General features: G+C 38.7%; 1 protein-coding gene across 1 annotated transcript in view; it reads left to right on the top strand.

Moving 5' to 3' along the window:
* The window catches only part of LOC124165208, a 500277-nt gene that overhangs the window by 396063 nt on the left and 76960 nt on the right, over positions 1-27254 (top strand). Inside the window, exons 6-7 of the mRNA XM_046542490.1 lie at positions 3728-3850; positions 19417-19578. Coding sequence (XP_046398446.1) covers positions 3728-3850; positions 19417-19578 — 285 coding nt within the window. The remainder of the gene's footprint in view (positions 1-3727; positions 3851-19416; positions 19579-27254) is intronic.

The raw sequence follows: 27254 nt of genomic DNA, 5'->3' as shown, positions 1-27254 counted from the left end.
ATGCTTTAACAAGCGTTTTTATTCCATGACGTAAAATAAGGCTATTTTTTTTGTATCCCATTAAAAAAATTTTAAATATGATTTAAAAATTGTTCTTCCATTTGCTTTGCATAACTTTCCAGGATTACAATTTTTTATCTGCAATGAAATCTTTCATTGTCAAAATTTTTTGTGCTCAATTGCTGAAATTTATTTTCATTCTTGTGCAATGAACATTTTTTGTGACGTTTATTGAGAGAAGAGTGCAATTTCTCTTACGAGTTTCATATTTGAAACTTCGTTTGATGGCCAGCCTCGTAGTATGGTATATTGCTTTTGGTATCCGATCTGTTGCGGCTCCATATTAAATTATTCAAAGTGAATCATATTCCTGAATATTATGACATCATCGCTCGCGTATGTTTGTTAAATATTCTATGGGAAGCACAAGCTACCGTTCATACATTAATAGTAATGTATTTTTTTTAATGCCTCCTCCTCAATACAAGTTTTTAAACTACGGAAGAGCGAAGTGCATATTTATGAACCCGTGAAAACTCGTACATTAATGTTTAAAAACACGTTGGACGTTTAATTATAATTTAAGAGATAAAAATATCTCTCGTTTATTGCATAACTTGCTTCAACATTCGATGCCCAATTCTTGATTAGGATTTTGAATTTAAAATGTGCGTTGAACGGGCTGTTTTTGTAGCCTCAATGAGAGCATGCTAAATGCAGCGATTTCGTTAATATAGGTAAGGTGAGAAAAAAGGGCATTCTATAATTTCATATTTCTTTACTTTTCAAATATCCTGCGGTCTTTTTTCCAAATGTTTTAAAACGCTTAGCTTAACATACGCATTGAATTCAAGGTAACAGGTGAAGGAATAATCCAAAATCATTTGCTGAAAAGCTTTATTTTCCAATTAGGAGACATTTTTGGAAAAATTTTGATCCCATTAAAGAATTTTATTTCCTCGTAATGAAGAGAGTGGTTTAAATCGTATGGAATTTTAACATATTTTAAGAAAAGGCTTTAATATTTTAAATTTCTTCCTGCATAAAATAACAATTCTTTTCTCTCGTGCTCTAATAAAAATAACGTAACAAGGAATCTAAAAGTGCAGTTTATCCTTGGTTTTCAAAATCCTAGAGTAAGTATTAAGTAAATGATCATCGTAAAAGGCTTCTTTTCAACCTGTTTGGAATACCATCAGATTTAAGCGAATTCATCATGGATATTTAGGACAATATCAATAAAATACAGATTATTGAAAATGGGCATGCTGTCTTCTAAAAGTTTCTTTTGGGTACGTACAATACATTTCGGAATGTAAGCTTTCGCAGAGAGATGCATTGTTGTCAACGGCTTTCGGGAGTGACTACTCCGGTGGAGTGAGGAGGGTTGACGAGTATATTTTTTCTGACTTTTCATTCATCGCCTGATGATGCGACGTGCAATGGCCGCAAAATCTCGCGTGACAAAGCGCAAGACGCAGCTGCTCCCGAAAGCCATTGACAACAATACGTAGGATAAAGTTTAAAATTCAATTCTTTAGTAACCATTCTTAATTCTTAACACTGAGTAGGTAGACCTTTGGTAAGATTTCAACGCTGTATGTTGCGTTCCAACCCGTTATTCTGAGGTTCAGCTAATGACCTAGCCGTTCGTTACATTTTGTACTTTCCACATCATTTGTGGAAGAAGACATTTGATTCCACGGTTATTTGGTTCATGGAACCCTTCTAATATCCCACGTGAGGATCCCTCCAGTACTTCGTGCTCCTAGGGCCTGGATTTCCGATGTGATCCGATTACGGGCCATCCCGGGCGCAGGAGCTGGTAGGAGATGGGTCGTGACCTCATTTTCCCCCTGCAAAACCCTCGGGGTCAATTCGCTTGGGAAATGAGAACGGTCTTTTAATGTTTGACGAATGTATTTTTTTCAGCGAGTTAGAATGAGATGAGTGAGGGGTTGCAGGAAGAAGTGGTGAAAATTTTGAATGACACCAAATACATCCTGGAGCCATGCCTAATCACAGAGGAGCTTCTACTGGTAAACGCTTATTTTCTCCCTCATATGCGAAAGTATCTCATCTCAACCTTCGTTGAATGCAATGGTTGGTTAGTGATTTGGGTCGAATGATGGACCACTGAGTTTGTCACTAGGGTGTCAAACGGTGTTAAACTCAAGGAATATCGACAGAAATTGAACAAAAGTAATTGAGAGTCCTAGTTAAGGGAATAATACAGGGCATTTTAAAAAGAAATCACGTATTTCGAATGCATATGTTCATTGAACTTTAAGATAAACGAATATGAAACTTTACACACATATTTACGAGTCTCTCAAGTTTAGATTACAGATGTTCAATATGTCCTCCATCGGCGATACCAACAATATCATAACGATACACAAATTCCTCTCATTCTCGCGCAAGCATGTCCTTCGTCGATGATTTTATGCCAGTACGGATGCAGTTCTTCACCTCTTCCTCCTTCTGTGGGAGCGGTGATACATAAACGTTGTTTTTAACGAAACCCCACAGGAAGAGGTCACAGAGTGTCAGATCTGGTGACCGTGGAGCCCAACTGAGGCATGCTAAGTCGCCAGCTCCATGACAACCAATCCAACGGTTCGGTAGAGTTTCATTCAGATATTCACGCACTTGGCGACTACATTGAGGGGGTTCCCCGTCTAGTTGAAAAATGAAGTTGTCTTTGTTCACCCTCGGAAACAACCAAGGCACAACGATCAATAGTTTGGGCAAAATAATATTTTGTAGTGCGAATATTCTTTTTGGAACACCCTGTTTTTTCGGAGAGGTGTTGTGATGCTTGCTTGCAAATCGCCTCATAATAACCTTGAATTGTAAGCTCAGTCAGAAGTGATGTGCGATTATCGCTTTTCCATTTTGTTTTTCATTTGTTAGTGGACGAGTTTGCTTACTTCGCTTTCAGCGGACATGGGCAGAGCTATTTTCGCCGTTCGCCAGCCCCTTACTCGAGGCAACTTCCTTCTCAGCCTATTTCATCGGCATAGATATGGTATATCCAATATTAAATTTAAACTATAGTAATTGCTAAGCTATCCTCCAATTACAACATTCGATGATTTACAATTGGATACTTGTAACACCAATTTTTTCGCAAAAGTGCTTAATTGAAGAATACTGTGTCTAGTGAAATTCATATCAACGTAAGCTAGAAAGATTTACGAGATGTAACCAAGGCCTAAAATGAGATAAGATAAGAGAATAATACGGTGTGATAAAAATCATTAGAAAATCTGGGATGCATTATCTTGCACTCATTGTTTCAGAGTTGGGTGTAATAAAAATGCATGTTTTATTAAAATTTGATTGCCTTATAGCTTCATCATTTAGCATCAAAATTAAATGTGAAGGTATGCCTAATCTGATACTCATCTTGGCAACCCAATGAGAGAGCTTTTAATTCATTAAAACAATCAAGTGCTATTTTAAGTTTTTGTAAGATTCAGAAGTTTTAAGAGGGACAACCGTGAATGAATCCTATTTACAGACCTATATATAGCTTAGCATAACAATTGGCCACTACATTAATTTTTTACCCTACGTAGCCAGGATTTTTTTTTTGTTTCCCTGAGAAAACAAAAATTTTTAGCAGAGCGTATTGAGATATTGTAACGTCAGTAAATGTTTCTCTTCGAAATTCCATGCATTGTAAGTCTGAAGTGGAATTTCTGTTTTTATTCTTCGGCAGGTGCTGGGGGTGTACTTGGTTTGGAGATCAGCGTCAGAGGGTATCCGGGTGTCGGCGGATTTTGCCTTCACACTTCTCAACAGGGAGCACTTTAGTGCCAACGAGGCCTTCTCCGGGAGACAGGTGAGCGCACTGCTGCTTTTTTTTTGGGATAACAAGAGACGTAATTCCCAAGGAACGCGTACTCCTTTCCTGTTGTTTTCTTCCCTTTTTCCTCCTTCTTTCCACTATTATTGCATGAGTTACAAGAAGAATTAAAATTATTTTTATTGGAGGAGTAGATTAACTTAAAACTTCGTAGTGATGATTTTAGATTTCTTAAATATATCTAAAAAAATTAATTTATGTCTACCAATGCCTAAGTAAATTGAATCTCTTGAAATATATTGGTGTGTACTTTCAAACTATATGGAAGGAAGATTTGGTAATTAAATCTTACTAAATACAGTGGTTAAATCAATAGACTTTCTTTGAATAAAAGAGCTTGTTTTTAATTGGCTTGAAAGGAAGTTTCTTGAAATTAACTTGAAAGAAAAGAAACTTTCTAATAAGAAGATGTTTTTTTTATCAGAAAAACATTTTTCTTTGTTGTGTGATGGAAAACAATACCGCATCATTCTACAAGAGCAGTCTTTTTCTATGCTATCCTCCAATGCAGCATTAAATTATAAGGATTTGATGAAAAATGATTTGGAATGCTTGTAACCAATACGTTATAATGGCAATGGGATCGCTGAAATTTCGAATGTGCTCCAAGGTATATGGGGTATTAATTGGTGTATTACAACGATTCTGACTATAATTTTTCCGAAAGTCGTGCAATCAAGTACGTCATTAGAATCATTGCAAACCTCCCGCTAATTTCCAACTTTTTTTAAATGAGATCAGTAGGATTGCGGTAAAAGGAATTTTTCAAATGATAGCTAATGGTAGGCAATGTTGGTGTTAAAAATCGGAACCGACACGCTATGGCGGGAGACGTATCGACTTTCGTAAAAACGCCCTTAAAATTGTGAAATGGTGAAATTTTGCTATCACGTTCACAGCTTAATGGCCTTTCAGAGGTTTATATCGGCACCGCGCTGCGTGAACAAGTCTTGTGTGGCTAAATTCGGCGATTATTTCCGGTTGCATGGCAACGGTGATCACCCTTTTCTTTCTTTCCCAACGACCTCCAGGAGAGTGGTGGGCTGAAGAGTGATGAGGAGTGTCACCTTTTGTTCATTTACACATGACCAGAGATTGGAACCTTTTTTTCCACCTCGTGCTTATTGCTTTCAACGCAGCCATGGACCCCCTCCCTTGGCCGGGCTCCGATAGGCCCTTGGCAGAACCGACAAATGCCCGTGGCCCCGTTCCAATGGTCTGCGACCGTAATCTTGGATGGCGAGTCCGATTCGTATAATTAGGTATGGCCATGGCGTGGGAGAAGCTCTGCGGCTGTAAAAAGAAATGAAAAGAGCTTCGGAATCCTTTTTTTTTTCCTTCCTGATATTGAAGATTTGATCTCTTTCGCTATCCCTCTGCCAAAAAGCCCCGAATGCAGAGAGTAATTATTTGAACGCATTTTTTTTTCTCGCTTCTCTTCGCCTCCGTGGGCTCATTGGCTCCGTTTGCTTAATTGCAATGATTCGTTCCAAAAAAAAGTGATCCACTGCCGGATCGTTCTTTGTTTTCAAACCGTTGTTTTTTCTCCCCTGCGCGTAAAAAAGAGCCAGGAAGATGAGGAAAAGACTACAGGAGGGTAGGAGTGGTTCGATCCCTTGGTAAAAATATTTTTTCCCGGCTGATTAAGATTTTAGGGAGCTTCTGAATGTTTATTATTCCCATAGGAAGGCAAGTTTACGCCTTTGCGCGGCGACTTTATCTGTTAATCCTCTTCATTTCGTTTGATCCCCGGGGATATTAATTCGCTGGCGTTATTTTTTGATAAAGAAACATTTCCGAAGCGGATAAAGTGCATTGCATGACCCCTGACTACGCAAAATTAATTTCTGGGCCGAAATATATTTATTCCAAGCCCCCCATGCCTTACTTTACCCTTTTGGGGTCATATTAACTAATACGCTTGCCAATGCAGATGAAATTCACTCTTTGAGCGAACTCAAAAGGTAAAATTACATTGCAAGTTGTACATTCTCATTTTATATCCCCGCGATACATTACTTACATGTAAAAAGTATTTGAGGACCTGATGTTAAAATTCATTTAACTCTTAAGCAATAATTGGCCTTATAACATCAAAAATAAACTATTATCTTCGTATCATCAGTAATAATACGTGATTACTTTTAGATTATAAATAGAATATGCATTTTGACGGCTAAGTTCTAACAACAAGTATCTCAAAAATAGCAACTTTTCAGGAGAGAAAAGAAACGATATATGCTATTAATTGTATACTGAAATAAAAACAAAAAATTCAACTGAAAACGAATTTGAAAATAAAGAGTTGATTTATGCTTGAAATTCATTTTTTAAATGTCATTACACTTTGTTTAAGATACCTGTCTCAAACCGGCCACATTGTGAGATACGTGCTGTTAGAACTTATCCATCGATTTAGTCATCTTTTTAAAACTGATGTCAATCGTATTTGCTATAATTTATTCTTATCCAGTTGTGTTATTGTGAATAATATTTCTTAGTGTAATCGAAAAAGAGTTGAGCATGATATGAAAATAAAACCACCACTAGTTGCGTGAAACCGTCATGCAAATCGTTTTAAGGCCGTTTTACACGAGGCACTCACTACAAATACTCCTGTGCAGTCTAGAATACCTGAGGAATATTCCCCCGGATTGCATTCTTGCTTTTCACATTCGTTGTCGAACTCTATCGCTGTAATTTAAGCAAATATCAATGCACCTCCACTCCTACACTATGATGCACATAAATCCTAAAGTATTTGATGTAAAATGACCTTACAAGTGAACTTTTTTCGATTTCTCGGAAAATCTTTAATGAAAATCATTCCACGCAAAGCATAGTGAGAGGAAATTACTCGTTTTGAGAGGACCTCGAAGTCGTATCCATAGAACGAGTCGACTGGAACACTGCGAAAATGTGACACGGTTTGCGGTGATTACAGTTGAAGCGGTGGCCTTCCCATTCCATTGCCTTCTCGGCGGGACGAATGGCGCACGATCCTTCGTCCCGTGAGAGGTAAAAACTCGCTCTTGGTGACTCACATTCAGGCTATTGCGTTGAGCTTTCTGTGCTTCCAATGAAGAGGTCACAGCAAAATTCGGAATGTCATCTATAACGCCGAAGGGCTTTCGGGAAAATTATCCGCGCAGCACGAAGTCCGATAGTGAGAAGGGGAATCTAAATTCGAGATGGACGAAGTTGTTTGATGTGATGCTTAATTTTTTTGGAATCTTTTTTCCACTGCCGAGTTCTGCAGACTCTATACTATTTGCGTTCTAGGTCGTGTGATAATCAGCGAGGCCGAGAGTTTACATGAAAATTATCTTCCTCTTCCAAATCATGGGTCAATAGTAACTATGAATGATTTCAAATGGAAATCTCACATCATTTGGTATATAAATTATAAAAATGTCACATTCATGACGCAGATATTGTGAACTGTGCTTAATATTACAGTGTTGGAGATTGTTGGAGTCTATGACTCAGAAACATGGTCTGTTCTAGTAGAATAATAAAATTAATTACTCCAGCTGAGTGGTCGTGCTGAATATATGCTGGAAAGAGGCGATAAGCGAGTAAAATTCGCGATGCAGCAGCAGATGTGCTTCAAAGTACAGCTGTGCTACTAAATATTATCACATGGAAATATCCCTGCCGGGTCAATTACATTAAATGTGAAGTCACTCAATTATAATTTAACCAAACGGGAGTGCAAACAGTATTTTATGACATTACTCAAAGAATATGCTGTTTGCTCGAAAAGAAGCCTGTAATAGCAAATATTTTCATGATTTTTCATCTTAATCGAAGGATAAAAGAATATCATTAGAGATAGACGGTGAAGAAGTAATTATCCGAAAATAATTGGTCTACAATACATTGGAGTAGCTTAATATGATCATAATGAAAATCGACTCTCAGAACTTTAGCCATCGCGTCTGGCAACAATTTAGGGAATTTTACTGAATAAAATATATCACAATCATTACATACTTATCCATATACACTTCTTATGTACGTTTGATTCTTAATCCGTTGTTTTCCCTGTATAATATTTTTTTCGTTGTACACTATGTAAATGGTGTTTCTGATTTTGTTTTCCTTTTGTTACTGTTAAGTTAACTTTTGAGCACAGTATGGAATTTTTTTATCACCTTTGTCTTCAGTGGTTTGATTTCATTTTTATCATAAATGAGAAAATTCCTCCCACTAACTCCCAATAGATTTAAATAATAATCCCAGGCCATCATGCATGCCGAGAAAATTTTATGTACCCACTTTTTGGTCCGAAAAGCAATTAATTGAGTATAACACTTCAGCCTATACTTTTTAGAATAACACGCTTGAAAATAAAAATAATCCCATATCATAACTGATTATATAATTTTTTAAACGTTTGTTAAGTGCAAAATCTCGACCCCTTTTCCTCATCTGGTTTTCTCATCACAACTTGGAATCAAAATTTTCCGTTAAAAATGACCTTCATCACCACTAGTTGACCTGACATGAGATGAGAACAAATGTGTCGACCATATCAACTGGACCCCATGATTCATATCGTGCTTCCCTCACGTGTCCGGAAGATTCACCCCAGTCAAAGCCATCTACGTGAAACACTCTGAAGAGGAAATTACACAAACGACTTGGAGTTCCGTGTAGGGTTGGTGTGCATGCTCGCAGATGAACTTCACCTGCTAATTGAGGGCGGCGAGCTATCAGTTGAGCGTCTGTCGTTGGAAGGGCCTTCCATTCAAACCGAAGAGCCACATGCAAGCCTCCCTCCCTCCCCTCCCCCTGTCCGTCTCTTGATTGGCCCCGATTGTGACGGAGGATGCGTCGTCGGTGCGAAACGCCACCGTCGGCATCCTGCAGCGAGAGAGTGGCTTTCTCGTGCTGCAATGCGAAATCGGTGCACGGACCATTTACCTAATTGCATGGCATCCCAATCCATAATGTTGAACCGTGGCATGGAGTGTGTTACTCGGAGCATAATCTTTTCGAGGAAATTTGTAAAGGAAAAGCGAGGATCACCCCAGGAGAGAAGTAAATCTGAGTTTATTTTCGGTGGATTTATTGACATCTATTGCCGGTCATTGAAGATGCTCCTTAAATTCAAAATGCGGGATCAAGAATTAAGTTTTTTAATAAAGTTTTTGCGAATATATCTCGGCTAAAATTGGTTTTCCGTGCGTTGACCTCAAACTGAACCCACATAAGATAGGGGATAATGGCTATATAAATATGGCATTCAGGCATTATAATATCATTATATTTAAGGACCTCGGCTTTAGTGAGCAGTTGTGTAGTGGATCTATTTCCAACTTCCTCGTCAATTGTCTCAGAGGAAACTGCTGCACAGTCTTCTCCTTTACTTTATTTTCTAACACTTACTCCGCGAAGTCTTTGTAGTTGCTTAGTTTAACGTGGAAGAAGTGTTTTGGCCAATATGTTACTACAAATACAATATACACATAGTATATTTTTTTCTCAATATATCCTATGAATTTCTTTATCCTAGATTATTTCACTTCACTAAGAGTCTAATCATTATATTTAGAACCGTTTTTGTCTCCTTGTATCAGTCAATTTATGCCATAATTGAAGTTTTAATATCTACCCATTTTACTTAAATTACTGCTTAAAAATTAACGGAAAGTATAATGATGGGAATGGTAATTTCAATGCGTTTCATTTTTAATTTGTGAATTAATGGTGGGTATTATCCGCCTTTGTGTTCCTAGTAGAAAACACTAAACATCCTGCGGTTTTTGTATTCATGATATCATCATCTCCTTTCCTTCCTGTGCTCGTAAGCTTTCAGGAGCCGAAAACAAATTTGCGACCACAATCTAAGGAATAAGAAATGATTCTCGTAGCTATTCAGAAGTACCCTATTTTTAGTAGCCGACTGTTGTTCCTGCGTTTAGGCCAAGTAAACGTGGTAATGAAGCACAGTCGTCATCTGGCGCTCGTCCAGGAATACTGGTATAATATCAGAAGGAACGAGGAGCACTTTCAGAAATCTCTGCTCTGCGGGGAGAGGACTTTTAATTGCACCTCCCCGGGAATCAAGGATGAGCTAGCTGCTCCATCAAGGCGGGTGTCATGATGAAAAGCGATTCTCATTAACTTCTCGCCTACGAAGACGGAAAGAAATTACTCGAGGACGCTTGGCGCTCATTTCTTTTACCTACCCCACTTCACCCCCACACTTTCGCGAAACTTCCCTTCGTTTTGGCGCGACCGCAGGGCCCTGAAGTAATTGGCCATGCCGGGAGGAATGAAACAATATTTACGAGCCAAATAAAAGGCTCTGATGAGGGAACAGAAGCCTTCGAAAAGGGAGGGTGGGATAATGCGATAAAGCAGGTGCACCTGCCGCAGTGGTGTGGTCCTGGGACGCGGGGGGCGAGGGTAGAAGGGTGGTCGTAAACGGAGAAAGCTGATCAAATAAAAGATGTTTCGGTGGAGAGAGAAAGCGAGGAGAATGGAGCGGGTGGTTATGCTGTAAAAGCAGGGTAGGCTTCAATGGATGCTGTAGCGTGTTTTCCAGATGAAATGTCGCCTCCTACCGTTCCCGAGGATATTCTCTTAGTCGACCTCCTTGTTGGGAAGCTGGGATTAGGTCGGGAATTTGTTGATGGTGGAGAAAACTCTGAAAAAAGTGGTGAATCCGTGGTAAAATAAATTACATTAGGAAATAGTATATAAGGATAAGTGAATTTGAAGGTTAGAGTCCCGGAGAAAATGAAGGTTCTATCGTTAGAATACAAAATTGTTGAGAATTGGGTTCACAAATATGATGAAGAAATGCATGTGGTAGCCATGTGGTTTTAAAACCTTGATATGACGAGTTAGCTTCCGTTCCATCTACGGTTGAATAAAATAATATTAACAATGCTCGCCATTTCGATCAATTTCATATACGTTCATCGATGCTTTTCCATCTTTCCTTGTACTCGCATCGTCAATTATCGGATTCTATTCTCATATTCCTTCCTCGAGATCCATTACTTCGCATCGCTCGACGGATGAATTATTTCTAATTTTTCTTTTGCTCTAACAAGCAATGCTCTTCCCATAAACCATTTGCCAATGAGAACTCTTCATTTTCCAACACGATCTTTTATAATGCCTGAAAACCTGTTCTTAAAATTGTGGTATTGTAGGTAATTAAAACTTCACCTTGTCAAGTTTTCACCACCAACGTATTGACAAAAATCTCTCTTTCTTTTTTCCTCTGAAAGGTGTGTAATATGTTATAACTCATAATGTAACTACATTTATTTGTACTCACCCAGGATGATGTTCGCCATGAAAATATATTTCGTTTAACCTTCCTTTGAATAAGCCTTAAATGGCTAACACGCCTTACCGAAAATCAGGAGATCGGGTTCGAATCCCGGTTAAGCCTAATATTTTTTTCTCAGCAAACTTCCTCCTTGGTGTACCTATATAACTTCGCACCCGTGCGCGTGACTGCGTATAAAGCCATTTTTTCATTCAGTGTATTAAATTTATTTGGATTATATTTTGATTTTGAGACATTCAGGATATCTGGTATGATATGGTATTTAGAGTAGGCGACCGACAGCTGAGGTCATTTGCGCCATGATGGGTAGGTAAGGAAGAGTGGAGAGATACCCGGCGTCGGCGTTAGCCTGCTCTTAACGAAAGGCGGCAACGGGACCACGGCTTAACGTCCCATCCGACGGACGGAGCGTTGCGCTTGAAATGCCCTCCTCACAACATTCAAGCAAAGTTCCAGTAGTCTCTGAAAATTCTCTGCCGCCGCCGGGATTTGAACCCCATCCCGCCGGGTGGGAAGCCATCACTCTAGCTACCACACCTACCTGATCCCCCATTCATGATATCCTTTTCTAGTTCCATTCTAATGTCTTGCTTACAGCGGTGGGAGCGCTGAAACTCAACGTGGAGGCAGAAGCTGTGAGGAATATCGGAGAAATAAGAGAGAGAGATAGATCGGCGAGACTATTCGTGGTTTGGGTCTCGCATTGGTCGGAAGGAAGCTTTTCGGGAGCATTGGAGGAAGCAATATCGGGACAAATTGGGGCCCACGGAAGGAATCCAATCGGCAGATGTTCGCCCGGCCGCCGTTAGTCGGATGTTTTGGCCCTCTTCCCTTCCCCCCATGGGATGGGTTTCGTGGAGCACAAGGAGGAACATTAGTCCTGGGGGGGGGTTGTGGGTAGGTATTCGAGCGACTCCCCGCAATAGCGTCTTCACTCTGCCCCGTATCAATTTTAAGGATGGAGTAAGTGGGGTTGCGCTGCGATGGCTGACCCGCGCCCCCGGGGAACATTTCTATATCCCGCGCCCCAGCACTCATCGGGGTCCCAACCCACGAGTATCCCCCTCAAGTCTTTTCAAGGGTGAAGAATTGCATGCTTCGCTACCAGCTTGATGGCAAGATTTTTCCTCGTTCCTGTGTAACCCTACCGCCTGCCTTTAGCTCTAATTGATACAAAAATGAAAAGTGAGGGTGCCGGCCTCGGTAGCTGAGAGTTAAATTCCTTGCCTGCCACACGAGAGGCCGCAGGTTCGAGTCCCACCTGGGTAGGTTGCCCTCATCATGGCATGTATGTTCGTTTACCTTTAATTGTTAAGTTAAATAACCGAGTCAAATGCCAATGGTGCTTTTTCGGTGGTACAGGAATAAATAATGTTTATAATGTCTCTATGGAAGTGAGGCTTGGACGTTGACAGCAGCAGAGAAGTCGAAAGTGAAAGCTTTCAAATGTGGTGCTACCGAAGAATGATGAAGATAAAACGGATTGACCGTGTAAGTAACGAGGATGTGCTAAGAAGAGTGGGAGAAAAGAGAAGCCACCTAAAAACCTAAAGCAGAAGATGGGACAACTTAGTTGGTCACATTTTGAGGCATGATGGCCTGATGAAGATAATCGTTGAAGGACAGGTTTAAAGGGAGAAGGGTAAGGGACGGCCCCGAATGAGTTACATAGGACAGGTTATGAAGGATGTAAAAGAGAAGAAATACGTCACTATGAAAAGGTTAGCAGATAGGAGAAAGGAATGGATAGCTACATCAAACCAATCTTAGGATCGTTGACTAATGATGATGATGATTAGGAAAAAATAATTGAATAAATTGAAATCAACATATTATCTGTACATTTGCGTATGAGGCAGCCATATTAGGTTTTTCATTTCAAAGCATTCATTTTACATTCATTACTTCGAAAACAGCACAAGTATGCCTTGATTGAACGCGTATTAAACGGGTCCAGAATTTTGTCTCAACTCGGGCCCATAAAAATGTTTGTGACTTACTCTAATGCATTTAATTTTACGTTATTGTCACCATCTGATTTACTTGACGAGTGGGTTTGAATGAGCCGTTTTCGTTTTTCATAACTCTAAATTTGCTACAGTTCAAACAAATTATTGGATAAAATTTTCACCGAATCCGAATTAACTTGGTTCATTCATTTTCATCCGCTGATTCTTTCGTGTAAATATAATGCGATCATGCCTAAAATATTTTCATAATAACTTATTTTTATTTTACTGTTTCCGAGAAAATGTTGAAGCAAACTGATATCACCGCCCTAATTCATGATAATGTGGGAAACTCCTCCAGCTCAGGGAAATTTGAACGTAATTATGTCGCGTTAGGACGTTGATATTGGTTATTGCATAGTATTTGATCAGAAACGCGAGCTTTATTAACGTTATAAAAGTATAAGTCTTCATGAGTTTTAGGGTAAAAAATAAAACACTATATGACATTCTTAGCTCGAATTCTTTACCGCTGGAAATTATTCCCTGAGAAACAGGCATCGGAAGAAACTCAAGGAGGAAACGCTACTGGTTTGTGGAACAGAAACAGTTAAATTCTTTCAATGGGCGAGGAAATTGATTTATGTAAGGGTGAGGGGGGTATGGATTAATGGAGCGGGGAGAGAAATAAGAGGGGAGAGGGTGCAAGACGTAATATATTCCATTATCCTTATTTCCCCAAGCCTTCGTTTTTTTTACTCTAAAAATTCTTTTAATGAAATACGGAGACCTTTTTTTCTCTTCATATTTTACTCCAAATTAATCAAGTTCTCCTTTTAACTTATTCCCTTTTCACATCTTCTTTAACTTCTTCTTGCGTTAACTTCTTGCTTCTTGTGTTAGTAATGTGGGGCAATGCAAATAAATAGAGCTGCATGCAGTTTAACCTCTCGTGTCATTTAATGTAACAGATTGAAAATAGCGATCTTAAAAATTCAAACTGCCCATTGTGTTGTTGATGCTTAAACTATTCATGTATTCAGCCTCGAGCCAGGTGTTCTTTGATACCAAATCGTAGGGCCAGTATTTTTTTTCTCTTCAAAGCTTCATCTAACAGTGCAAAACCAAATTTATTGAACGGAAAATCCGTTCGGTTGAAATTCGAACTCCAGAACCTTGGATACCGGGGTGGTGTGTTGCCTCGACCACCTTGTTGCAAGAGTAGGGAGGTTAGACATGAATCAATGTTAGATGTTATGCTAGTTATAACCTAGGGTTTATGATGGATTTTAGTCTTAGAATTGAATCTCATCCATATTAAAAAGCTTTTACTTAGGATTCCCTTCTTTTTAGACTTCCCCAAATGGATCACGCAGTTAATTGTAACATTCTTAATTTAATTATACTTACTTTCACCTATTTTTTGGTTTGAAGGATTGGGTTTGTACGTCACATAATACCATGCTAGTTTCATATTTGGACCAGATAATATGTATAACGTAATAGTGAGTTTAACGCTTTAGGCATGCGTTATGGAAATCGAGAATCGATATCATGATAAAGATAAACAGTTGTTTTATTTCCAAAGTATTGTGAAGGTGAAATTCGAAAACGCTCTTCATCCTTTAATTGCATAAATTCAAAAAATCTCAGATTATGATGAAGAGATCAATATTTTTGAATGGTGGAGGTAAACTACTTAACCCTTTAAATAATTTAATGCTGATTGAATTGAATATTAATTTTGGGAAACATTTCTCCCATTACTTTGAAAAATTAAACCATGCTATCGTTTGCTTTGGCCTCAGTCAAAAAGTAGTATCATTTAATTTAAGCCGTATTTACGTTATATATATGTTTTACTTTTTTCTGAAGATCATTTTGTCCCGCTCTAATCTCGTCAATATTAATATTCCATGCATGTATTTTTCCTCTGAAAAAATTATGCTCACGCCCCGACTCCCCAATGCCAACTGCGCAATGTATACGCATTTCGTCCGCGTGTGAATAACGCTCGATATTAATTAATTTTTCAAATGGAACTCGTGCTTCCTTCATCCAGGCGAATAAATTAAGCTTTCTTACCGTGGCTAACGAATAGAATGATATCATTTACCATGCAATCGTGAATAAATATAATGATTAATAAAGCGTGCTTTTTAAATACTTGATAAGCCCAGCACGTTTTGAAAGATAACGATATTCTTTAGGAATAGATTCGTTATACTCTTGCATATTTAAATCCTCCAAGTACTCCTCTTAACGATTGAACTGTTTTTTTGGACACACGCGCGGAATATGCACATGAATTTTGATATATTATATTGCGTGCATCAGGTATATGACCATCGTTGCATTTATTTTTTTGGGAATATATGTTACATGTGTGAAGCTTGGTACTACCGCTTTTTTGCCTCATGGAATAGAAAAATGGTTCCTTTTATAATTTTGAATCGAAATTATACTGCATTTTTCCTTATTTATCCTAAAATATTTTGCATAATTTTACGATGACAACATATTCATAATTTTGATGAACCTAACAATGCATCTACTTTAATAGAGTTTGAAAATTGTTATAAGGAATGATTCGAATAAATGACGTTATCTGGTGTATAATTACAGACATAATTTTGTAGGATATTAAACATAATACCATGCTAGTTTCATATTTGGACCAGATAATAGGTATAACGTAATAGTGAGTTTAACGCTTTAGGCATGCGCTATGGAAATCGAGAATCGATATCATGACAAAGATAAACAGTTGCTTTATTTCCATAGATTTCATATCTTAACCGACCTATGTGTCGACGATATACATTGTCATTATGAAACCCTCTACCATTACCCTTCCCTCCCAGATCCGCTAAAAACAGATGTAAACAGGCTAATTTTTGTAAATTTTACCTTGATAATGACAGGGTATATTGTCGAAACCTATGTCGGTTAAGAAATAAAATCCGTGGAAATAAAACAACTGTTTTATCTTTATCATGATATCAATTACGTAATACGTAATAATAGGTATTACTAAAGCCCAAATAAATCATGACATCTGCAGTATAATTACAAATACCAGTTGGAAGGGTATCAAGTATAGCATCATGTTAGTTACCTATTAAGACCAGCTAATAGGTACGAGGGTGATTTTTTTCAACCTCCTATCTCTCGGCAAAGACACCAGACAAGCGACAGGCGAGTACTGAGCGGATATGGCAACTGCGCATCCTCTGCTCCACTCGTTCAAGTCATCTCTGACCGTACGTTGTTACTTTAAGGTGAGTGGCAATCTCATTAACAGCAATTGATTCTCCCACCAAGTGTGCACTGCGGAGAGACAGCCAGAAAACTCGCCGACTGGCTTCAGCATTGACATGTCTTCATCTTACTAGTTACCTTACATCTATTCTCATCTCTTCATCTTACTAGGGGAACAAATGTAAAGAATATTTGCGGCATAGCCCTGAAGAAATTAGGATTCGTGAAGCGTATTGTGGGAAGATTTTCGAATGAGAAAGTGAAAGAAAGGTGCTATTTCGCTCTCGTCCGACCGCACCTTGAATATGCAGCGAGCGCATGGGATCCGGTGCAGAAAGACTTAATCCGCGAACTTAATAAAATACAAAGGAAGGCTGCGCGTTTCGTCAAAAACTGCTACGGGCGTACAGACAGCGTTACCCAGATGTTAAGCGAATTAGGTCGGGAGCCATTGGAGACTCGGAGGCTTAGATTGCTTGAACAATTGAGAATGGATATCTTTAAGAGTGTCACAGAGAACATACTATTAGAGCCACACTATATTTCCAGGTCCGATAGAAGCGATAAATTAAGAGAGATGTTTTGCCGAACGGATAGATATGGGAATTCGTTTTTCCCCCGAACCATAAAGGACTTTAATAAACGCTAGTACCAACCTCGTTAGAGTACTTCATTTTTTTTAAGCTGTAAACGGCTGGTGTCCTAACACCCCCTGCCACACGCCTTTTAGGCGGCTTGCGGGGTATTATATAGATGTAGATGTAGATCTTTATGCCGATAAAAAAGAATTTTTGCGTTAATGCAGCTGCTCAGTGTGAAACATCACGCCCATTCCCATTCAAAACAAAAGAAGAGACATGCTGATTTCCGGAAGTGTTCTGTTCCATGACAACGCCCGTTTTCTCGGAGGTGATGTAGCCAAACTGCTCCTTGAGCAATTTCAATGGGACGATTTCGATCACCCGCTGTGCAATGTCGACATAGTGCCGTTTGACTTCCATCCTTATGCTGAAATGAAGATTTTGCTGGGTGGGAAGTTTTTTCAAACGTGCGATGAGCTTCAGGACAAAGGCAAATTTCATTGGAAGTCATAGGCGGCAACATCCCATGAAGAAGATGAAGTAAAGCTGGTCCACAGGCACGACCAATTCCTCAATCGCCGAGGCGATTATGTCGAAAGGACGCCATAAGTGTGCTCAATATTTAGCTATGAAATAATTTTCAATTAATCACTTCGTCTCCTTTTCATGAGCCATCGGAGCTTGAAAAAAACGGTCCTCGTATATTTCTTCGGTTTGAGGTGTTATAAAAAGAGCCGGTGGAATGGGAAAGCGTTTTCAGTGCAGAGAGTTTTGGGGGAACGGGTTGGTTATGAGCGAAACAAGTCCCCGAAAAGCATTCCTTCCATCCTTAAAAAAAAGAGAGGCGCATTCCATAAGGAGTGGCGGAACGGTTGAAATGTTTTTTTTTTACTCCTCTCACACTCCCCACAAAAAGTAAACCGAGTGAAATGAAAGTTTTTGCATGAAAAATCTCTTCCTTCCCCTTTGAAGACGCTCCTTGAGCAACTTCTTGATGGCGCTTCGGCGGCGGAGTAATAGGTATGAAAAAGGAAAACATTTTGCCGCTCTTTTTGTTTTTTTGTTTCCATATTTTTCCTCTTGTGCATCCTTGTCGCCACCTCCATTAATGCACGCTTATCGACGCGCCGATGAAAGGAATTTCCTCTTTGCTTCGAAGGGGGAACAGGAATACCTCGGATGTGTTCGAGAATGCGGAAGAGACTGTGAAAAGTGGAAGTTTATATCTCCGGATATCCCAAGAAATAGCAATCGAAGATGAATGTGCTTGCTTATATCGTTTTTTTAGCGGAAATATTTGAGCTTAATGAAGAACTTCGGGAAGATTAGAAGTACAACATGACCATTGCTCACTTTTGTTATTCTTGTTTTGTTTTTGTGTCTATCCATAGCTCATTGGTATTCTACTTTTAATTCATGTATACCCATTTACTATGCACGACAATATGGTACTCACAATCTCGGGCTTTTAATGGAGATGACTTTGTTGTATATAAGCATTGTTCCAAAAAAAGGCTTAAATTTAATCTAAGTCAATGCCTGCGTATAAAGTTTAAGTGGAGAAAGCGAAATTAGATGTTAAATGCTGGTCAAGAACTTCGGGAATAGTACTAGTTATACAACATGACAATGGCTCACTTTTGTGTAAAATAATTTGTTATTTTTTTGTGTCCAGCCATCGTTCATTGATATTTTGATTTTAATTAATTCATTAACTCCACACGACGATGTGATACTCTTGCGCTTTTGATTGAGGTGACTTTCCTTGCGTGCGCATAAGTACCGCTCCAAACGCTGCTTAAATTATTCCGAGGAATTGCTTGCATATAAAGTTCAACTACAGAAAGTGAAATCAGTGCTAGGCAAATTAGGGATATTAATTTCGAAAGAAATTGATAGCATAATTTAAAGAATACTTTGTGGGAATTTTTCTTTCTAACACAGTAAAGGCAAATATTTCGCTAACTCTCAGGTGTATTCTAAATTTAAATATTCATCTTGTTTCGGTGCGAGAATGAAATAAATTTACAGCTGATATTGTCATAATTGTACCTCAGCAATTATAACTTTTTTTAATTCCATCACTGTTTCAACTTTGCCATGAAGTGTCAATTTTCATTCCCCAACCTCATTGGATACACCAAAGATGGATGTTTCTTTCGTAAGTATTTATATTTGTAGGTTTGACGCCGACATCTTATAAAATCTTTAATGTTGATATTGAAGAAAGTTGAAAATAAAGGCCGCTTTGAACGATAAACTTATTATAGACTCCAGGGTCATTGAATCAACTTACCTGGAGTGACACACACTGTTTCTGATTATTCATGCCCCTTCCCAGTCCACAATGCCTCGTCTTTGAGTTTTTATTTCCTCGCCGACCACAAAGGCCACTCAAAAGACTTCAGCTTCTTCTTCTTCTTGTTTATCTTGCAGGTGAAATTCACGGCCGGCTGCCCGGCGCAGGGCAACCGCAACTACATACCCGTGAATGATCTCTACGGCAGGAACTTCACGGACTCGCACGGGGAGTTCCAGCTGGAGCTGAGCATCGGGAACGTCCGAACTCTCTTTGATACCCACATAAGGACCCAACAGGTACGGTCAATTTGCACTATCATTCCCTTTTTATCTTATTTGTTGACCCAAGGTCGTTCCTAGAAAAAAAGTATTCGTTTGATGGGGGTACTTTAACACATTTTGAAGGGTTCAGTTTGACAGGGTATGCTTACGACTACATCTCTCAAACATACCTCGGGGAAATGAATCCCTTTTTTATCATCTTTCGTACTATCCTTCCGCAATACGGGCAACAAATATGATGGCAGTGAATGAAAGCAAAATTTTAAGAGGGTCTGCAAACTAAAATTGGAAATAGAAAAGGTGTAAAATATTTACTTTTCAGTTGGTACTATCACCAACTATAAAGTATGTAGAGTAATTAAATAATAGGTGCCAATAAGAGAGTAGGGCTTGGTTTAAAATAAGAACCTTTTATGAGGTTATCATATGTATAACAGGACTAGAAAAACTATGGCAAAAAACATTATGATAGGATTTTCTTCTCTATAAAAACCCGCTCATCTAGTGTAGATCTTTGTGAAGATTTGCATTTGCCTTGAATTTGAAAACTTTTCCTCGGTATTTTCTCAGATTTACTATTTTTGAATTTGAGATTCCGGAAAATTTTGTCAAGATTTGTTGTCGTTAATACTCCGAAAAGTTTAAGATGTCAGTGTAACTTTTAACTTATATCTCACAATAGAAGACGGGTGTAACGGGAGTAACTTGTCCAGAAATGCAGTACACTTGCACTCGAATGAGGAAAAATTTTCTATCACTTTGATAGCGGAGACGGGTGTTGCATCAACCTTATTTTTCAGATGTACAATTTTTGTATAGCAAATATAGTCAAATATTGCATAAGTCCTCCTATGCATACCCCAAAAACTTCAGGATGGTAAAGCGAATGTAGAGCGAGTTAATCGTTGCGGAAGAAAAGACTAAATACGACCTGTCAAGAAGGCCGTTTTACACGGGGCACGTTATTTTGCAGACTAGAACTGCAACAATTTCTCATTATGGTCGCGCGAATCACGAAAAGAATGATGCCAGGTGCTATTTTTTTATTTCATGCCCAAGCATTCTCGCATGCGTTCTAGCAATCCACCGCTTAACACAACGGATTTTAACTGTGCCTTTGCACACACGTCAGATTGTGCAATACCCCGTGTAAAAGGGTCTAGGGGGAATGATGCGTCCTCTTAACCATGCAATTGACCCGAAGGTAAAATCGTTCCCTTCACCCCGTGTACAAGGAAGATGGCACTGACCCGCATGGAACGCACGAAAAACCGAAGCGAGAAGTAAAAAAAAATGAATACGGTTTTCCGTCGGGAACGGGGTCACGGTGCGGTATCGTTGCACCCCAGAGGGTCCCGGGTCGCTGCGCATATTCCTATCGTCTTCTTTTTCTCTTTATTTCGTTCACCCCGGCGGCCGAACGTGCGCCGCCGCTCCGTGTAGCGGCGCGGCGGTCTGTGACGGGAACAAATGAGACATTGCCCGCGCAGCGGGTTTTTTTCTCTTATATTTTTTTTCATTCCACCCCGAGTACGGCGGTAATGGTTTCGGGCGCACAAAAACGGACAAGAATGAGGAGGAGGACATCAAAGCAAGGATGGACGCTGGTAAAATCGAGACTTAACTCCGGGATATGCCCGTCCGCCGGGAAAATGCGATATTGTTTCAAATGAACCGCCCATTCTCCTGAAAACGATGCGTTTTTGCGGCCGTGGTAGGGTATCGGTTTTTGAAGTAGTGAAGGGAATCGTTTAATTAACAGCAAGTTTTTTTTTCAGGAGGATTCTGACGCCAATAACGGTGAGAAGTTTTTGCAGATAGTCTAGGGAAAATAGGGGCAAAATAGGTTTTCATAAGGATGGGATAAAACATTTTTTGGGCAATTTTCCAACTGAAGGACGAAATAACGGACTGCGAGTGGGTTTACTGCGGCAATTTGATTGTTGATTGTACGGGTTTCAAAGAAACTCATCCTCCCTGGCTCGTTAATTTAATTAAGTATACTCATTGTGAGCATTTTAAAGTGTGTAATTATTAGTAGCTCATTTAGCTTTTCACTGTTACGGAGGTTTTACAGTGTTTGATCATCTTTTTTTTATATCTTTTGCATACAATATCCGAAGAAATTCTTAATTTATCGTATAAGGGCATTCTGGTATCATTTATGGAAGGCAAAATCAAGCATGAATTCGGGTCTGTGGAGCCATACGAAATTTGAAACGATTTTGCTCGCTGCTATTTCTAGATTAAAAGCCAGAATGAAGGCTTTCTGGTGAATGGTCGGATTCGTGTGTAATCATAGATTTATTTTTACTGACTTCTCCTTAGTGCGCTGAATTTTTGGAAAAATGCACGTTTTACTACATCTTCCAAGGTTGTCCTTCGCAGCTCTGGTAATTTCCGGTGCTATCCGTTTTGTTCATACCGCCGTAATTGGATTTTAACGTGCTTTCCGCGCCCTCTCCCGTCAAACTGACACAGTTTTAATTTAAGTGAACCTCCTCAAAAATTAATTATTTCTCCGTTTCCGTGATGTGCTTATGAGATTATACTCGTAATTTCATCGCGGACGCTATTTCGCTTGTTAGACGTCGCTCCGAAGAACTTTACAGAATAAGAGTTGTGAAAATTAATCGTTGCTAAGGACTATGAGGTTTTTTAATGCGCTTCATCTATCTATATCAAAAATTGCATTGAATTATTCCACTACGTAGTTTTCCTATATTGTGAACTCGTTGTTTACCGCTTAACCGCTTCTGGAAATCCTTCTTTTCTAAAAGTTTTAGGGAAGTTCAATTTTTTAAGAAGTAATAGATGTTTAATTTTATATTTCTGAGGAAAAATGCGCTGTACATAAAAGCAAAAGTAATTGAGTGTCAAATGTTTTTGTATTCATTTCTACAGGAAAAAGTAACTTGTCAATAATATTTCAATCGGTCATATTTTTATTTAAAATATTTAAGCATGGAGGAGACAGAAGGTTTGAATGGAGTGAGTAGTGAGTGAGGAGAGTATGTTTGAAAACAGTATTTAAGGGAAGAATATTGGGTAAACAAGGGAGAGGAAGGAAGATAATAGATTTTCAGATAAAATGAAAGGGAGTTGACCTTAATGTAAATTGAAGAGGGAAGGGAGGGAGGACTGCCAGAATACTTCGTAAATACTCCATGTAAACCTACCCTAATCGGTAGAATGCTTTCATTAATTTTCAGAGTATTTTCCTTGCATTCATTGCGACAGTGATCATTTGGCCCTCTTGAAAACATCAAAAGCACGTTGATGAAAGTTCTCTAAAAATACTACTTTGCTATAAAATTCTTCTTTGGTTATTTTGGTGAGGCCCTAAATATGACGACGAGGGTGTAAACATTATTTGGAAAATTATCACCCAAATTTTTTTAATAGTTTAAGAGTAAGACTTTCATTAAGATAAAATTTCATCGCTGAAATTGGCAATTTTGGAACTAAGACAGTGAAAAGTGGGCTGCAACCTGATGAATTAATTAATTAAGATTAAGTATGTTGGAAAAGAATCCTTTCAGATGTTGTCCTTTTAATGCCGATTACTTCGTATATTTTAATATATATCCCTCGAATTACAAACTTCACTCTTCGATAAATTTACATATACTTAATTGGTACCGCAACAGGTAACAGTATTTTTTTAAAACAACCAAGACATGGCGTAATTCGAATCGAATTGGATTTCATTTGCCTTCCTTCCCTGCTCTTTTATACCGTGATAAATATTTGTCTTTTCGTTCGAGTCCTTTTGGCTCTCGTCCAAGATCAGACATTTCCTTTCGGTATCAATTCTTTTGACTCTCCAATGGCTCGGAAGTTTTCCGATTAATCATAAAACAACTCATTCATTCCTCTTCGAAGCAGAAACGAACACATGTTCAATGTAGAGGAACAGAATGCAGAAATGATAAGCAAATGCTTTGCTTGCTTTCACCCAGAGCTCAGTCATCACACCGCTTGGGTATGTGATTAATTGCCGATTCCACTTTGCCGAGTTATGCCTTTTCGGAGCGGGCAAAGCTTAAAATTCTCTTGCGTTAAGCGATCATAGGGAGATAAAGAGTGTCATGCCATCTTTTTTTACTGAATTCTTCATTGGAGAGTATGAAGTAGTACTAGACGATTTTATTTTCTCTGTAATGGATGTTTAATTTTTTTCCTCTCAACCTTCCTGTCTTTTCATTGTAGTAGAAATAAACTTTTGGCATTCGCAGTAAAATATTTATTAAGTAATTAAACAATCAGTATATTATATTTTAGTAATTTCTTTAAAAATTTAATAGAAATAATAATATCCATTCTGAAATATTTTAACCTAATTCAGAATTATTGTAAAACTCTCTGTACTGTAATCCTCTATTTGCGCTTGTGATTTGGTTATTAGTTGGTAAAAAAAACTGTTATCAAGTAGTCTAATAGTGCTTAATGCCGAATTACTGAAAATTTGAGATCGAACTTGCTATGGATAAGTGGCAACTGAAAAAATATTTATCAGAACCACTGTTTAGTGGACGAAATCAGAAAGTTTTGCCGAATCATTATCTTGAAAGACTTTTTTGTTATGAAACGCTGTGATGCATTTTGAATGACGGAGATTACTTATCTTTTCCTATTTTACCATGCTTGCATGTTATTTATGTGGTTTTAATTATCTGAATCGTTTTTCTGAATTTTTCACATCACCTAAGTTGTTATTGCCAAATTTGTATCACATAGATCTGACACGTTATTGACTTTGGTTCTCAGAAAACAAATAAGACTTATCGGAATCACTTCACCCCGTTTATTAGTGTACTGATGTGAAGAAGTCAATAAATACCACCATAGTAGAGTTAATTTCTGTTATGGGTTTTTCCTTCTGTATCATATTCAGAATATATTTAAACCTCGAGTTGCATATATCAACCGCATCTATTACGAAAGAAATTTTTTAGACTGTGAACAGAAGTGGAAAATTTCCTTATTTATGTCCGTGCTCGTTTATGTTTTCCCTGTGTTTGGATATGGGTAAAACTGGAGATTGTGATATCAATTAAGAGGAGCAGAAAAGAAAAGTCGCTAAATGGCATAAAAAGAATGCTGAAGGTGATAATATTGCGTCTAACTACAAGAGGAGAGGACTAGTTGAATATATGGTGGTTAAAAGATGTTGGCCAAGTAGAGATTGTTCAAGATGAGATCAGGATTTGCGTTTAAGATTAGAGAAGATTTTTCATTTGGTAGATAGATATTTTAAGATATTGCAATAATATTCTGAGCTGATGAAAGAATTATAATCAGAAAATAGAAGCGTTCTGGGATACGACAAACGGGCTTGGCAACTTCCATATGAATGAATGATTTAAGCGGTAGACTACACTCAAAAAGATTTCAGAGTGATATATCATTCCATTTATAGGCTGGTAATACGTAAATTTTTTTGTAGATATTTATTCCTAGCCATTTTTCGGATGTTGAATGTAGTCAAATCGCCCTGCGATTTTTTATTATTTAAGAAATTAAGTGCCTATTTTTTATAGCCAAATATTTGAAATCATAACTACAATACTTGCTTCAATTTGGCTATACTTTCAATTCTTCTTCCTAGAGATGGCCTCGTGGAAGGCCAGAATACTGGTATCATATCTTTGTGATTCAAATGAAATGGCTTTTCGGCCTTCTATTGCATCGTTTCATATTTGGAGGCATTATATCCTCGCTGACTCACGGCTTTTTATTAGAGAGAAAGGGTCCACTTATGATGCACTCAGTTGGTCCAAGTGGCATTGTCCGGCTTTTGAAGAGTCCCTTTCTCTCTCCCTCCCTCGCTCCCCAGTACATTACGTCCGGTCAATGTGGGCGGGATGTCCACTCAGCGCGGACCTTTGGCTTTCGCAGCCGCACACGCTTGTTGCGTATTTATTGTATTTCGCCTTTTAGCCCCGGCGGATCCATCAGGATGTTGATATTGCCCCATCCATATTGCACTCTATCGCCCTTTCCAATCCCGCCATAGTCACACGACGCCTTCATACGTGGCGATCCATTATGCATGACCCCTTCGATCCCGCGACCTGAGAGCATGGGGAGGTGGATTTATGGAACGAGGCAGGGGAGGTATCGGGTCCAATTATTGCATTTCGCTCGTTCTCTTCTCTTTACCCTGCCGTCTCCTCTCGTATGACCTCTTATCTCGAATAATGTCCCATGGATATTCCTAAAAGTTATCAAATACATCCAATCACAATAGGCGTCGATACATGGAATTGGTTCATATTTGATTCCCAAAGCAATAGTTTTCAGTTGCGTAAGACTGTCGGTTTCACCGATGAGCGTCGGATTCCGGTACAAGATACTATGCAAAAAATTTTATATTTCGTTCTTTTCTTTTTAACAAAACTTTTTAAAAAAACTAAGGGAAAATTGAACTGAAATAACAAACGTACCTTTTGCTAGACGATGCGTCTGTGCGTTGAAAGTGGCGATTGGAGGAAAATAAAAATCTTGTGATCGGTAAAAATAATGAAGAACGAGGCGCGATACCTTTGATAATAAATTTACAGTCACATTGAAATTTTTAATCGATTTTTTATAGTTTTCACGCAAAATGAGTAGATCTCTGGGATCAGGTTCGTGAGGTGACCAGATTGTTATCTTTACATCCCGCGGGCCCGAATACAAATCCCGGCGGTGGCAAAGATTTTTCAAAGACTGTCTTATCCCGGGTTAGAGTTTTGCGTGGAGAGTAGTACTTCAAGCGCATTACCTCGTCCGCCGGATTGGACATAAATCCGTGATCCCCTTGGCGCCTTTCTATGAAAGCATACCGACGCCGAGTTTCTCTCCACCATTCCTAACCTACCCTTTCCATAAAGACCAAATGACCTTTGCTTTCGGTTGCCTCCTCCGAATACGAAAGCATACCGTGAGTGACTCCTCATGTATGGTTATCTGTCATGGCATCCAGTTTATACTGCCAGCAGCATGGTCATCATTAGAGGTCGTATCCCATTCATAAAACGAGTGCGATTGGAGTGATGGTGACTCGATAGTGTGGAGTGAAGGAAATTTCAAATTTCTCTTTATCGTTGGTCTTATGGGCTCTCTGTTGTCCTGTAGGGCTCTTAGTCGCGGTTAACCACTGCGCGGCGGCGTACCATGTACACTGTTGCGATTGCGACCTTCTCGTCGGATTCCTATCGTGTAATGCGAGCAATTCGACATTTATAAGCACATAAGCTTTGGATGGAATTGAGAAATGCTTTTTGATGCTATTAACCTACATATGGACGATTATGTATTCTATGAAAGCACCAGAAATTGTCCGTTTGGATCAAAACTCATGCCAATGGTGGTCATTTCTGTTCAACATCAGTCTAGGTTGCATCGGCAAAAGTGTTTCTGGTATTTTTTTTTGAGGGCAGATTACATGCGTTTTTGTCATACCGACTACGCTTTATGAATCACTGATTTCCTTTGCGTCATCTTTACTCTCATGTTCGGGAGAAGTAATTAAAGTGTGAAGGAAGTTCCTTTCACCTTCGAAGTGGTAATTATATCGGGTATTTCTTTGCCTATTATCCTGTGATATTCGCTTCCTTTCTAATGCATTAATCTTATCGTTGCATTCAGAATCAATACGGTATGATAAGTGCTATGGGATGATAAAAATTGTTTATGTACTTTAA

This window comes from Ischnura elegans, chromosome 1 (assembly GCF_921293095.1).
Source record: "Ischnura elegans chromosome 1, ioIscEleg1.1, whole genome shotgun sequence".
NCBI lineage: Eukaryota > Metazoa > Arthropoda > Insecta > Odonata > Coenagrionidae > Ischnura > Ischnura elegans.
Note: the sequence above shows the minus strand (reverse complement) of the source record. Positions and strands in the feature narration are given on the sequence as shown.